Raw genomic sequence first — 15,047 nt, forward strand, 5'->3', positions numbered from 1 at the left:
ATCATTATCTCCGATTGTCTTTGACTCTTTGTATAATACCTAACTTCTTAAATATTGATTTTCTTGTTTAATTGAATTGTACACTTAATTAATTTTTTTATAACTAATGTTTAATTGTTCATGAGCTCATTCTGTACTTTAGTATTTAGGTTAAGAGTATCTTTAACTAATAAAATGGACTTTGAAGAGGTCGGGTTCTCAAAAAACAAAGAAATTACAAGAATAAATTACCAATGCTTGTAATTTTGTGCAAGTGTAAATGTGGAAAAGATAATTACATAAAATGAGATACAAAATAATTATTATTCATAACAAAAAACAAAAACATAAACAAGATTAATCAATTAAAAAAAAATAAACTCTAATTACCCATAATCATAAAGTTAAGATTTGATTTAACAATAATGTTCATAAGAATAGAATAGAAGAGAAGAAAAACATGCTCAACACATTGGTATTCTACAGCTTATATTGATTTATTTTTTTTTTCAAAAGTTTGCAAGAGCCACGGCCCCTTTTAGTCCCTTCTATGTTCCGCCCCTGCCCTCGTCCTTGCCATATATACGCTGAAGTTCACGTGTTGCTGCCAAAAAGGATTCTGAAAAGGAGGAAGAAGAGCAAAGTATGAGAAGAAGACATCCACATCATGAAACAGGATATCAGACAAAAATTGGAAAATGTTGGTGTGTCAAAATGGTTCAGGAGCAAGGCAACAACAGTTATAAAGAGATAATTTATATCACCTTTCCAAAGACGGAAGGACTTCTGATTGACAGGTGAACCAGTAATAGTCTGAATAACTTCAAATAACATATTCTGAGGTGTGCTCCTGAGCTCTTGCACGATCCCATAAATAGTCTTCCCATTCTCAAAATATATGTGATTATTTGGGTGTTTTGTTTTGCAACCAGCATGACGCTCAAATTCATATGCATTGATTACCTAATAAGCAGATGATGAGTCCAGTGAGTCATCAGATTGGGATTCAAACCTCCCTCGATATGAAAAGGAAAAACTGAACAAACTCACCTTAGAGAAGTTACATGACTGACAGCCACATAGATACCCAGAACCTTTAATCACACCCGGCAACTCCTTCTGCATATGAAAAATAGATGTGTCACCAAAGATATGCTAATCTGAAATACAAATACATGAGAACTAGGATTTACCTCCCGTGACCAGGCAGTATACTTTACAGGAACTCCATCCAGCATACCAGTTGATAGCAAACTACGCACATTTGAAGGGAAGTTGTTTGGAGGAACCTTCTTAGACATTTTCTGGTCATCTTTCTTTTTAGAAATATTTTCAGTTCCAGCAGTTATATGAGAGGCATTTACAAGTGCATCAGCATTTAATTTACCCAACTCTTTCTCATTCATAGCTTCTGTTTTAGGAAAAGGTTGACCCATAAGAAGTTCATAACTAGAGATTCCTGAGGTATTTGCATCTTCATCATCATATCCACCAAATGATATGATAGTACTCTCTCGCTTATTATAGGAGTGACCAATTGATAACATATTGCTGTCACCCTTGCTGTAGGCATGACCCATTGATATGGTACTGTCTTCCCCTTTGTTGTAGATATGACCAGTTGATATGGTACTTTCATCTGCCTTATTGTAGGTTTGACCAATAGATATGATATTATTGTCACCCTTGTTGAATGTCTGCCCCATTGATGGGGTAGTATTACTATCCTCCTTGTATGTTTGACCAACTGATATGTTCTCATCCCCTTTGTTAAAGGGTTGCCCCATTGATATGAAATTGTTACCTGCCCTGTTATAGGTATCACTCATAGATATGAAGTTGTCATCCACTTTCTTATATGCAAGACCCATTGATGCTGAGTTGTCATCCGCCTTGTACACATGAACATTCAACATGGCATCATTATCTCCCCGATTATAAGTATGCCCAATTGAAGCAGGCATGACAATCTCAGAGTCCTTTACCTCACTAACTTTGACTTTTCTAAATCCACCATAATTAGGACTTGATCTAGGATCTTCCAGTGTATGGGACATAGATAAACCAAATGAAGAATCACTCCCAAATAGATCCTCATTAACTTTTCTAGCCAAATTCATTTTTTCTGTGACTGATGAAATGTTTCTGTCATCAAAATTCACAGCTCTGTCTGTTTCAGAATCAAATAACCTTTCAGTGAAATGGCCGGAGAATGAGTGGAAACTGGGAACATTTCCCCATGGAGAAACATTCGGGTTTAACATTCCTGAAAATAGATTGTTGTTTGTAACTTCAACAGCCTGTTTCTTGTTGGGGAATAGCTCTACCTCAGGACCATCCATGAACCACTGATGAGGACGCTTAGGCTCAATCCTAGAAGAATTATCATAAAGCGCCTCACCATCATTTAAACACGCAGTACCCTTTGCTATCCAAAAGCCCTGGTTCTGAAAAGACTGTCACAAATGACTACTCAGAAGGATGTCTTCACCAGATGGTTAATGTGCATACAGAATTAAGAAAATTTAATGCTCTATTTTGAGTAAATACTAAATAACAAACTAATACCAATTTACCATCAAAATCATAGCAAAATGCGTTAACCAGTCATGAAAACTACTTTTCGTATCATGTTTAGTGACAAATAGAAAGCAAGATAATGGATGTATCCAAATGCACCCCCCACTCCCTGTTGGTTTTTTTATGAGTGCATGACATTTTGCTTGCGCCACAAATTTTTCATTAAGAAGACTCCAATTCTAATTACAATTGACTCAACCTAGCAGACAATCCAGACATATACTAACCAGAAACCACAAAATACCACTGCCTGCAAACCTTCAACAAAAGAAACCAATCATTCATTAGAGTCCAGAAAATCACCTTAAACATGTTATATATATGTGGGTACTTCCACAGCAATGGATAGCATCCAAATACAACAATCTCACCCTAATCACTACCAAAACTGAAATACATTTCCATAAAAAACCTAACATCAGAATCAAAGACAAAAAATACATACCTCAAACAAGTAATAGCTCCTAACTTTAGACCCAATAAATTACAAAACATGAAATTCTCGCATTGCTAAAAACACATGCAAAGCTCCAATTTTGAAACCCAAACTTCCTTAAAGAGACGTGAAGACATACCATTTCTGTTGCTTCACTTCAAACTCCTCTCCACTAAGGCTGTTGCACTTCCCTCTCCGGTCCAACGATCCAGTTAAACAAGTGTTTGTACCCCTCAATACGAATCTCTTTCCACCAACAATGCACATTGACATTCCAATTACAGATACGTAACTGTTCAGGATCACACCTTCTGTACTTGACTTGTCTGCCAAACGAAAATAAATGTCAGCATAAGTAATCAAGTATAAAACAACGATGATCAACCACAAAAATCGTCATGCTCTGTTTGGCAACCGAGAAAATATACGAAAAAAAAAATGAAAATCGAGGTCGTACACACCAAAGACTATCAATTTTTTAAGGGCGAGAACCGAAAGTCACTCATATAAGCCCAATGCAACCACAACGCTTAGTTCAAATGTGGTACACAACCAGGAAAAGAAAAGGCACAAAATTTTCGATATACTAGTATTTAATTATTTTCTTCTTTATCTCTACTTTTTCTCGGCAACCAAACAGACACTTAAGAGCTACTAAACACACACCAAAGCAGTGGTATTCTCGATGCGAAGCGAACCTGAACAAAAGCTTTAAGTGACCATGCGATCCGTGATCGGAGATTGATGAACTTTCCGGCGTCTGACGTACCGGAAAACACGCCGGAGACGGTACGGACGGAGATCGTGGCGAGATCTAACAGTGTGAGGACATGGATTTTGAGGTTAGTTTGTTTCGAGGGAAATTTAGATATAAGATGGTCCGGGTGCTCTGCACGATCACTATGCGTGGAATCGCATCGGGGCCGTACACGTGGCGTCGGAACTGGATCTGCTTGGCACGAGGCCTTGAGTTGGGGGTGGGTGCGTCATGTTTGAGCTTTGAGCTTCGAAGACCGCGAGGGATGGCTTGGCCAGATTGGGTCAGCACACACGTGGCGTGATTTGATTCCCTCTGTGAGAAAAAGGTGGTCCCACATACTGAAATATAAGTCTCACTTCAATTTGTTTTTTTGTTTTTGTTTTTAAAAGAATATAGAATACAGAATTCTTTGGTGAGAAGTAGTACTATCACTATGTACCTTAAAATTGACTTTGGAGCTTTAATTTGTTGGGACTTCTTCTGGTTGTGTCAATTCTTTTTCATTATCTCTCAAATTATGATGTTGGAATTGGAAACATATCCAAGATTAGGTAGTTGTTGATAGATTCAGTAAAGTACTACTATAATTTATAAATAACAAAAAAAGTACTACCATAATTTACTTAATGATATAACATTTTTATTTATTTATTTAAATTTAGATTCATTTTGAATTTCCAAGTACTTTCATTGTATTGAGTTAAAAAACTACAAGTTTCTGTAATTTCTTCCTAAATTTTCACTGTTTGTAAATGATATGCACACATTTTTCTATCTTGCATATTATAAAGGGTTTTTTTTTTTCTAAGTCCAGTTAAAAAATAAGCCTGATAACCCAACACATACGCTATAGTAATTCATTTTTCGGGCTACTTTAATGAAATGCACGCACCAAGGAATCCATCAAAACTGTTCACTAAGTGTTTGTCAAATGCCACTGTGTAACAGTAGTTATTTGAACTGCATGCAAATAATACTTATATATATATACCTTTTGTTTTTTTTATGTAAACATGTCAAAAATTAATGAAACCAATATAAAACACACAATTCAAGTTTATGAAGTCACATTAACACGTAAAAATAATTGTTACTAATTGCCACGAACAATGGCAATTTGTCCAATTTTAGTTAAAAAAACACGCCAAGAACTCGGCAAGATTGCGAGTGCTTGACACAAAAAATAAGGAGAAAGTTATAACGTTGGCTTTTTTGTCATAAAGTGAACCTATTATTCATCGTAACATTTTAAGTGGGTTTAGTTATCATCAATGACTATAAAATGAACTTTAAAATAATTTAGTGTATTATTAATCATGCATTCATGCTCCAGCAGCTCCACACGGTAATAAACACCAGTTGTGAGCTCAGACTGTTTGCTACCAATAGCTTCTCTTTTTAATAACTTAATTTCAATTGTTAAGTGTTTGAAAAAGTAATGGGCATAGCATGTGTAGAAGAAAATGCAAGTTTTCTTTGGGTTATAATGGGGCAAGGCCCAAAAGACTAACAATAACAATAACAAGCTTGGGTATGACATCAGCCAACACATCAACTAAAAGGCAGGAATAAAACTTCGATGTAATGTTTGCATACACCTATAACCTATTACGTCTATCACATATTAAGAAACACAAACTTATAACATGTTAAGTGCTATTGTTTAGCTAACTTATAAGCCCAATATTCAACCTATTCTCATCGAATATGAGACTTGGTTACATTCTTCCTCACTCGAACCTGCCACACACTCATCGCGATAATCTCGAAGGCATTCATCCTACAAGTACGAAACTCACCATTCACAAGAGCACCACTATGTGAGCATTTGACACGACAATAAAGGGTTGGATCTACCTTGGTACCACATGTTGGATGTTTGTCACTTGACTTAAAAAGACTATATCATAGGTTTGTAGCTAATTCATACCCACAATTGCCTTGAGGAAAAAGAAAACCAGAAAAGTTGGAGGAAATGAAAGAATTTCATTAGTAAATTGTAAAAGCAAACAAAACGGGGAACAAGGAGACTAGAGAGCCTCCATCCCAGTTCCTTTAAGGAATTTTCAATTACTTTTGATATATATATATATGTGTGTGTGCATGTTTCAACTTTTAATCAATCTGTCTTCTCCCCTTATTTAATTCCAAAGAGAGACAAATTCCTCTGCCAAAGCTGAACCACATACAAAGTTAACCAGCTAGCACCAAATCGACTCGTACAAAAAGCTGGCTTCAAAAAAAGCTTAGATAACCACTCTGCTGCGCATGACCAAAATGCCCAGAGATGCATCCCCTTGGTTCTCTCCATATCCCATTTTCCCAGTCTTATATTTTTGCTTATGCTTGTGACTCACTCCTTGCCTCTGCATATATCCCATTTTCCCAGTCCTGAATACATATATAATCCCATCCCTAATCATCCATGCCTACTTCAAAATTTAAGCATGCAACAATCATGCACGCCATACCCACATGACAGGCCTTCTTGGGCTTACAGTCCAGTACAATACAGTATCAAGAAGCATCATGATCACCCACCAAACACAGAGTCCCAAACTGTCAAAAATGCCTGCAGCCCTGCAGGGATACACCTCAGTGTCAGAGTGATTGATGCCAACGGCTGCTGCTTCTTTTGTCAGACTCAGTCAGACCCCATTACACAGTCAGCTGTGAGTTTTGCACTGGCTGGTTCAAAATTGTGGGCTGTGTGACAGTGGCTCAGAACCTGGAGGCTGTGTCTAGGCAGCTTTTGGCCCTTGTGAGTAGCAAAAGCTCTTCTGCTTGGACTTTTGCAACGCATGTTGCTGGCAAGCGAGAATTTGCTGAAGACTTGTGCATGCAGGACCTGCCCAACATGGCAGTGGAGGCTGTTGTTGCGGTAAAAGCTGAGATGGTCTTCTTCTTGTTCGCCACGTCTATTTGGACTGAAAACAATGAATAGACTGGTCTGTGGTCTGAGAATTTGGATTCTCCTCTCACATACCACATTTGCTTAAGTCCTTCCCCTTTCCATAGAATCCTATCACACCTGCCATTGTCACCAAGTATATATATCAGTAAAGAGAAAGAAAGGGTGATGCAGACTGTGAATATAGACCACACATCAGTCAAAAATTAATCTAAAATCAGTAATTCAATTTCACAGTCTAACAACATAAATATTTAATATTGTCAGACTATATGTTAAGAGAACATTTCTGTTTCAATAAAAGTATAAAGTCCATTTTTATTTATCTCCAATAGAAATGTGGTACATCACTCAGATTATGCACATAATCAACATGTGATGGTCAGACTTCCAGAGAAACTAGAAGAATACAGGGGTTATGCATATTAAATAGTAGGTAGTCCTAAACAGGCTAAACTTGGTTATCAGGATTGGGTTGGTTTCTAGAAAAATAGTGCAAAAGATTAAATTAAGGGCAACTTGTTTTGAGAGTGGCAATGTTTCTTCAATGATGATGCTTTTTGAATAAGATATTACAGACATGGTCGGTCTGTACATGTAACATGTCAATTTATTTATTTTTATTAGATGAAGGAAACACGTCTCACCACCTGCCAGCCCTACTCACTATATATATTAAATTGTCAATAAAGCATATATATATATATATGTGGGGCTTCGATTAATGTAAAACATAAATGATGATCGATAAGAATATTCATCATTTCATGTGGTTAGAGAGTGATATCTCATTTGTTTAATAGAAATGTGATGGTTTAATTCACACTAACGTTAAGCTTATGTCGATCAATTAAGTTTAATTAAAAAACAATTGAAACACCTTTCAAGCAAATCAGTGTGACTGCAGCCTTGAAAGTCAACACAGTTTCAATAAAATTGATAGGAGTGAGTGAGTGACCCAGAAAAGACTGTCTTCGGTTCTTAGAGAATGATTACACCAATTGATTATGGGAGCCTAATAAAGTTATATATCCATAACTAGCATAGGTTCAGTTTCAACTAAATATAATAACCTTAAAAATTTTCATTCAAGTACTTATTAACCGCGTAAATAATAGAAGTGAGACCCACTTGTATAGATGGGTCTCAGCTATATTAGAGATGTCATTTACAATATAGTCGGTTGAAAAATGGTACATAAGAAACATATAATTACATATGGGTGTGTAATGATGGTGATCACTACTTGCTCCTCATTTCCATAAACTCAATGAATGCACTACTAATTAAAAACTTATGCAAAACTTGATAGCTCAAATAGTGGGGAAATTATTGGAATCTTACCAGGCAGGAGTGCGTCTCTTCTCTCTAGACTTAGAAGTTTGGGCAACATAATGATTAGAATTTGCAAGGTATTTGTAAGTTGGAGCAAAGTATATTCTTCCCTCCTCCCACCCTTTGAATACTCGACCAGCTTGTTGCTCTATCCTTAGCTGCCAAATAAAAGATTCAAATCCAAGCATAAGATTGAGAATCTTTTCTCTATATGAAGTTAAAGATATGCAAAGTACTTCAGGGAGAACCAAGTACTTGACCAATATTCCAAAAATGTACTTACATTAGTTTCTTACCTGATCCTTCTCTAAAAGTGCTTGCCAATTGTGCTTCTGCAGAAGCTCATGCATGTCAGCACAAGCAGCTGCTAGTCGATAATTCAAATCCCCAAGCCAAATAATCTTGCTGAAGTAAGAAAAACAAAAAGGCAAACTTGTTTTAATATAAGTGCTTCATAAAAATAAGTTTTCTTGCCAAACAAAAGAGGATGGACTGACTTACTCATGGTCCAATATGCTACCAGGAGGAAGTGGTTGTCCAGAGGTTCTACATGAATCGGAGAACCTTGTTTTCTTTAAAATTTCTATGACATCTGAATTCCTTCTCATCTCATCCCCTTCTTTCTCACCAGAGGTCAAGTGGGCACACACAAAGCAAAAGGTTGTTCTATGCAATGTCATGCTGATTGATATTGAACCCTGTTGCACAAAGAATGAATTAAGCTTATATATAGCCATGCACTAGTGGACAAATAATATGAAACTGTACTTGTTAAAATGAATGAGCTTCAATGAGACTAGATATAACAAAATGAAACACTGCTACATCATTAAAATTTAAAATTTTAAGATGTGTTCCGGTGTCTCTAACATTACTTGTTTAAAAGCTAACCTTATTTCCAAGATATCCCATAATGCCTCTACCCACACACGAAACCTTCATGTTGCTAATGTGTCTACAAAGATCAGCACGAACCCACACGCACAAGAAAATTCCGACCATCTGCTTGCTTGCTGCTAGGCAGTAACGCCGCTGCATTGGACTGCCTTGCCTCCCACTCATCAATGGTGAACTCGGTGAGCTTTCTCCACTGGAGGTTGATGCTGGATTCAAATTCAGCAGTCTTTCAAAATCCGCACTGCTAAGCTCATCTTCCAACGAAAGGAAGTCGGAGAAGCTGAGTCTAGGCTTCATGTTGCCTTGCTGGTCAAGCTGTGTTGGATGTTCAGTATGGGTGGCACTGTTGTAATACTGAGAAAATCCAGGGTCGTTCTTGTTCAGTGCCTCACGAATAAGGGACAGCCACTTGGCAGCTGGGCCCTTATCCTCCGCGCCTAATACATTCCCCGCGTTCAGAGGAACAATTTCTTGGAACCTAATTAACAAAACAACAAATACATTAAGCAAGAAATATACGATAGTGACAAAATGCATATAGATTGACAACATATTAGACTATTTAAAAAGACAACATTACTCAGTGCAGCAAGAGGGCCAGGGGTTATATGATCATTACGCAGTCTCACATGAGTAACAAACAACGTAGAAAACAGTACCCCAAATAGAAAAAGACTGTTGGAACTTGGAACGAATAAAAGTGTTGTTAAAGATTGGACCACTGCTCATTGGCACAAAGTCTTCTCTTTAAAAGACAAAGTAGAAACGAGAGAGGAGTCTAATTTGGGATGCAATGCCAAGGAGAGATGCAAAGACCGTTACCCAAGAACATAGATGTCTGCAAGAGAAGGGGACCTCAGCCATTCCCTTAAGTTCAAATCCTCATGGGGCGACTTCCCTCCAACGTTCCATGTTCCCACGAACATCCTAAAAAATCCAAACAAACAAGCAACATCAGAACCACTTGGCTTGTTAAGTCCCATAAATTTGTGAAAAGAATCATCATTTCAAAGCCAAGACCTATTAAATTATTCAGTCAAAAAAATAGACCTATTAAATTATTCTTAAGATTGAAAAATCGAATCACCATTTACGTGTTGAAAGTTGAAACCAAATCTCTCACGACACAATTTTCTCCTACATTTGTTTTGGTCATTTATCTTCTGTATCATCAAATTCACTTTAGCTCTAAATGGAAAACCAGATTTACCTGTGGTTGAGTGTATCAGTGACAGCTGGTGCCTCCGGCCCAAAACTTGGCCCATAAGTTTCCACCATCGACCACCCATCTAAATGAATAAAATAAGATAAACAAAACTCAAAACTGAAAATGCTCAATAACTTTCAGAATAAATGGCAAAGTACAAATCTAGTGTTAGAGTCTACGTTACTGTAACACCACTAACTTGAACTTCGTGCACCTACATCATCAACCGTCCACGTGGCACACCCAGAATAGCTCTGAACCAACCCAACGTGACCCAAACTCGAATCAAGGAGAGGCCCATCATGATTCATGACTCAGTTCGTGTCCAATCATATTAAAACAAAGCAGTGGATCCAATGGCTCAGAGAGATCGCAGGGCATGTGCCAGATGAACGGCCAACAGAGCCAAAGCAGTACGAAGTACGAGTACAGTGCCGCTGCACAGTCAAATTACCTGAAAAATCACCCGGTACGACGACGTATCGGTCCTGGTCCGAGCAGCTCCTCCTCCGCTCTGTTTCATCTGACAGTTCACAACAAACAAACAACCCACCTACTCAGTTCCGATACCCAAACGCGTAACGGAAACCGAAACAATAAAAAACGGGAAACGGGAAACGAAATCTTACTTCTCAGGGAGTAATCGGAATGAAACTCGTCCGCCCCACTTGGTATGTTGAGCCATTTTCTAGCTACCACTTTGGGCCACGAAGACTGCGACAAAACGTTTCGGGTTTCGGTTTCAGCCAGCCGATATATTACCGACAAAACCGATAAAACGGAAAATGTATTGGCTGAATATTAATTGCGTACCTTGGAGACTTTGCCTCGGTTGGTCCGCATTGCTCCACCGTCCAATCACTGAACCCAAATCGGATCAAAACCACAATTGCTAAGCTCTGAAATCTGAATGGAGAGGAAGCAAGTTTAACAGGGGGTTAAAGATTATCCAAATCAATAACGCAGTACTCTTCTTCTCGGTTTTCTTCAAAAATATGGTTTTGGAAGTGAAAGTCGTCAAGAAAAACAAAATAGGAGCTAAATCAAATAGCAAGAGAGGTTGAAAGAAAACATTTTTTATTGACAGATTTTTTCGGCAAGAGAAAAAGAAAGCAAAACGAAATATCTAAAAGGACTCAAAAATATTGTCAACTGAAGCATTCAACGCCAATATAAAAGACCCAGTTGCAGGAGAAATGGAGACAGCTTAGAAAGCAACGTAAGATAGAAGAAAGAAGATGAGAAAAGAAAATCACAATATAAAAGAAAGAAATAGAAAAAGAAAATGGCTTGGATATAATAAGTGGGAGAATAGGCCAGGTTCAATCTTTTGGGTGAGGAATATTTTCTTTACAAGCAACTGTGTCGCGCTCTTTACAGAGAGGAGGACAGAGTGGAGGAGAAAGGATTAAACAAACAAGAGCAACCAAAAGGCTTGGCCTTTTTTTTTTTATAGATCTTTAGCCAAGGATCAAATCTAAAAAGTTAGCTTTTTTGAGCTTCTATCAGGCACAGAAACTGAGTTCAGAGCTATATTTATAGCTGGAAAAGTAAGCTTTGAGCTTCAAGAACCAAGATATGAGAGAATGATTGGAAATAATTGAAACCCAGAATCTTACTTGTCTCGGAAATTTGGGATTTGGGTTTGAAACATAGGCCACATAGTGCCAAGATCTTGGTGGTTAAGGTTAACCCAATGGCGTAGAGTGTGAAACAAATGAGACCCAGAAACAGAAAAAACAGAGCTTCACAAAAATAGTGGGACAATGAAACAGAGAGATAATCATAAGCACTGTGTGATTTTGAGGACGTACTGTCAACGACATTGCTAATCAGTAATGGGTTTAAGTAAGTCACAAAATCAATAGCTAAAACAAGCAATATAATTATTACACTCACAGAAAAAAGATTATGGGAAATTTCAATTGGGTTTGGAGGACTTACAAGAATCGACAAGAAATGGTAGCTGAAGAAGGTTGAAAAGAGAGCCTTAAGCTACTCCTGTTTTCTGGAGCTTTCGTTTTCGTTCTGGTCAAGAGGGTAACTGACAAGGGCGCTGTGATCTTTGTTGGTTTGTTTGCCTCTTTTGGTTGGCTGGAGGAGAAGAGAAAATGCTGAGAGGAATTTGGGGGCGTTCCTCGTAAAAGCAAAAAGGAAACAGTTGAGTTCTCAAATTTATAAACATTACTGTGAGAGAAAGAGAGAGAAAAAAAAAAAAAAAAAAAAAGGTTCTCTCGTAGATTTGAGTGAGAGGAGTGAGAATTATTTTGTATAATTATTATATTGATATGTGGTATAATATAAGTAGATGTTATTAATATTATATCCTATTATTACAAATATATTGTCTAATAATATCATTACACGTTGAATTGATTATACCACATAATGGTATATCGGTTATACTTTATAATTTTCTTTTTTGCGAGAGTGTTGATTTTTTTTTTTTTGATTTTTTTTTGATTTTTTGCCATGAGAGGGTGTTGAAGTTTAAAGTCCAACTTTACTAGCACATTTTCCATCGTGGGTATTATAGTCATTTTCTTAAAATAAGAGCAAAAGCTTTCGACCAACAAAAAGAAGATAAGATAAATCAAGTTTAATATAATTTTTCTCCATAATATTATAAAAGTTTTAAGTTTAAAATCAAATCTTTCATTTTTCGTAACATAAAACAAAATAAAAAGTCAATAGCACATTTAATGTAACTAAATCTAGATGACTTAAAGTCTTTAGAGTTGACCAAGTAAAAATAAAATACAAGAAAATGAGTTAGAATTACAGTATATATATTATATAATGCTTTTAATGTAACAAAAAATCTCCAATATTTTAATTTAGTAGTAGAATACTTTATCGAGATTTATATAAGAGTTTAACTCGTGTCCCTCCTTACCTAAGTAGAAAAAATGTAACTAAAATGGTTGTTTTGTGCCTTATTACTTCAATAAAGAAATTTCGGCTTCATTTCCTTTTTTTCTCTCCCAGATAAATTGAGCACTTGAATCTGGATATGCATTATGGAAATGAAGTTCTAATCACAAATTATATCTAATATTGTTTCCATTAGAGATCAATGAGATAAATAAGTTTGCCACATGGGTCCTTTTAAAGAATAAAAACATTGGTTGTTCTTAATTATTACCTTTGTCCTGTTTTATTTTTTTAAAAAAATGTCACATAAGATGTTCAAGTAGATACATGGGACTAAGGAATCTTTTATCATATGGTATTGGTAATTTGGTACGAATTGCAAAATAGAATTAAGTAAATCATGTAAGATGCCGATTGGTCATATTTTCCTTAGATTTGCCAATTTCAAGATCAAAAGTCAACCCAATTTGGAAATGCAGGTTTATTATCAAGTTAAACAAAAGCACTTTTTGTTAGCAAAAAAAAAAAAAAAAGCACTTTTATATTAGATGCTTAATTTGTGGTGTCAAGTAAAAAAGTTTCCTCATGTGTTTCTAACAAAATTGTTATCGAGTAAAATCAAAGCTTTCATCACTTACAAGTGAAAATTAATATATTCTACCACAACACACTATCTTATATCAAATTAGAGATTGAAGACAAACTAGAATTATTGAGTTCTTGTCATTGATTTTATCATTTTATTTTTTGAATACCAGAGATAAACGAAGATAGGACCCATTTATGGTAATATTATTGGCTCACACATTTGAATCCAATATTCAATTATTTTCAAAAGTAGGAAAGAAATGACATTTATTGCTTTAATTAAGGGCATTGGTACTTATAATTTGAATTGATCAATTTCAGTTCAAATTAACAAGAGAGGTCCAAAATTTAAGTTATATTCAAAAAATTTAACAGGAATGTTAAACTTAAAATTTAAATAGTTATGGTGCAGGAGTAAAAACTACATCAAAACACAGCAGAAATATTGTGCAGCATGCATAAGAAAAAGGAATGTTATGGTGGCAGCTAGCAAGCAACAAAAGGAAAAGGTAAATGAGTCAAACCTACCCAAAAAATTTAAATGGTTGGTCAAATCAGTTGAGAGTCTGTGTACCTTCGCCAGGGCTCAGTGTTGTACCCTTAGTTTGGGCCTTGGGGTGCAGGATGAAGCCATGATGAACTCAACCGCTGAAGACCATAGTACCCTCTCTGGGTCCCACTCAAAACTCTATATATAAACCCCACAGGCTACCCTGTTTTCTGCTCATCAAGTCATGACATATTGACATGTAAGTTGGACCAGAAGAAGCATCTTGTACACAAAATTAATGATATACTTATAGGCCCGGGTACGTAGCATTAAATTTTTTACACAAATTTTTAATTGGTTGATTTTACGTAGAATTTTAACCATCATAACCATTTATTATTTAGATATTTATTAAAAAATTATCTTAACAAAAGATTAAATAAATTAAAAACTATTTTCCTATAAAATTAAATAATTAACAAAATAAATACTTAAAATATTAATTATTTAATTTGTATGGATAAATAATTTTTATTTATCTAATTTTTTATAAAAATAATTTTTTAATAAAATCCTAAAAAATAAACCGTTAGTATCATTGAAATTTTATACAGAATAGACCTAATTGAAAACTTATATAAAAACATATGTAAAAAATATAGTGACATAGATTTATCTCCATTCTCTATACTTATATAGAGAGAGTTTAAAGCAAATATATAGTTGATTATTTCTTTTACAAAAATACTATTAGGATAATGTTATTTTCTCTCTCATTTTACATTTCTTCAGTGTGCCTACTATTAAAAGATTATAATATAGGTTTTTTTTTTCATTAATACCACATAGACTATTGGGAATGTGTTCACATTTACTACCTAATTTTTTTTTTTACCATCAACCACCTATATTTTTACAAGATGACAATGTGACACTTACCATACAATTTTTTGTTAAAGAAAAACAAATTTTCTATTTTTCCATTGCATA

General features: G+C 35.6%; 2 protein-coding genes across 2 annotated transcripts; both read right to left on the reverse strand.

The window, feature by feature from the left end:
* Positions 1–346: 346 nt before the first annotated feature.
* LOC147281696 (uncharacterized) lies at positions 347–3,971 on the reverse strand. The gene is made up of 6 exons (XM_086247362.1): positions 3,694–3,971; positions 3,135–3,321; positions 1,173–2,435; positions 1,030–1,098; positions 744–942; positions 347–598 (listed from the first exon to the last, which is right to left on the reverse strand). Exons 2-6 carry the CDS (start codon positions 3,135–3,137, stop codon positions 528–530), a joined length of 1,605 nt encoding a protein of 534 aa, XP_086103488.1. The 5' UTR covers positions 3,138–3,321; positions 3,694–3,971; the 3' UTR covers positions 347–527.
* A 2,111-nt stretch (positions 3,972–6,082) lies between these two features.
* On the reverse strand, positions 6,083–12,145 carry LOC147281697 (DNAse I-like superfamily protein). Its single transcript, XM_086246850.1, has 11 exons — positions 12,050–12,145; positions 10,919–11,011; positions 10,735–10,819; positions 10,560–10,628; positions 10,109–10,187; positions 9,721–9,825; positions 8,893–9,376; positions 8,503–8,699; positions 8,298–8,406; positions 8,011–8,159; positions 6,083–6,786 (listed from the first exon to the last, which is right to left on the reverse strand). The coding sequence occupies exons 2-11, from the start codon at positions 10,946–10,948 to the stop codon at positions 6,477–6,479; spliced, it is 1,617 nt and encodes a 538-aa protein (XP_086102976.1). The 5' UTR covers positions 10,949–11,011; positions 12,050–12,145; the 3' UTR covers positions 6,083–6,476.
* Between the last annotated feature and the right edge of the window lie 2,902 nt (positions 12,146–15,047).

Source organism: Dryas octopetala, chromosome 6 (assembly GCF_963921425.1).
Source record: "Dryas octopetala chromosome 6, drDryOcto1.1, whole genome shotgun sequence".
Lineage (NCBI taxonomy): Eukaryota > Viridiplantae > Streptophyta > Magnoliopsida > Rosales > Rosaceae > Dryas > Dryas octopetala.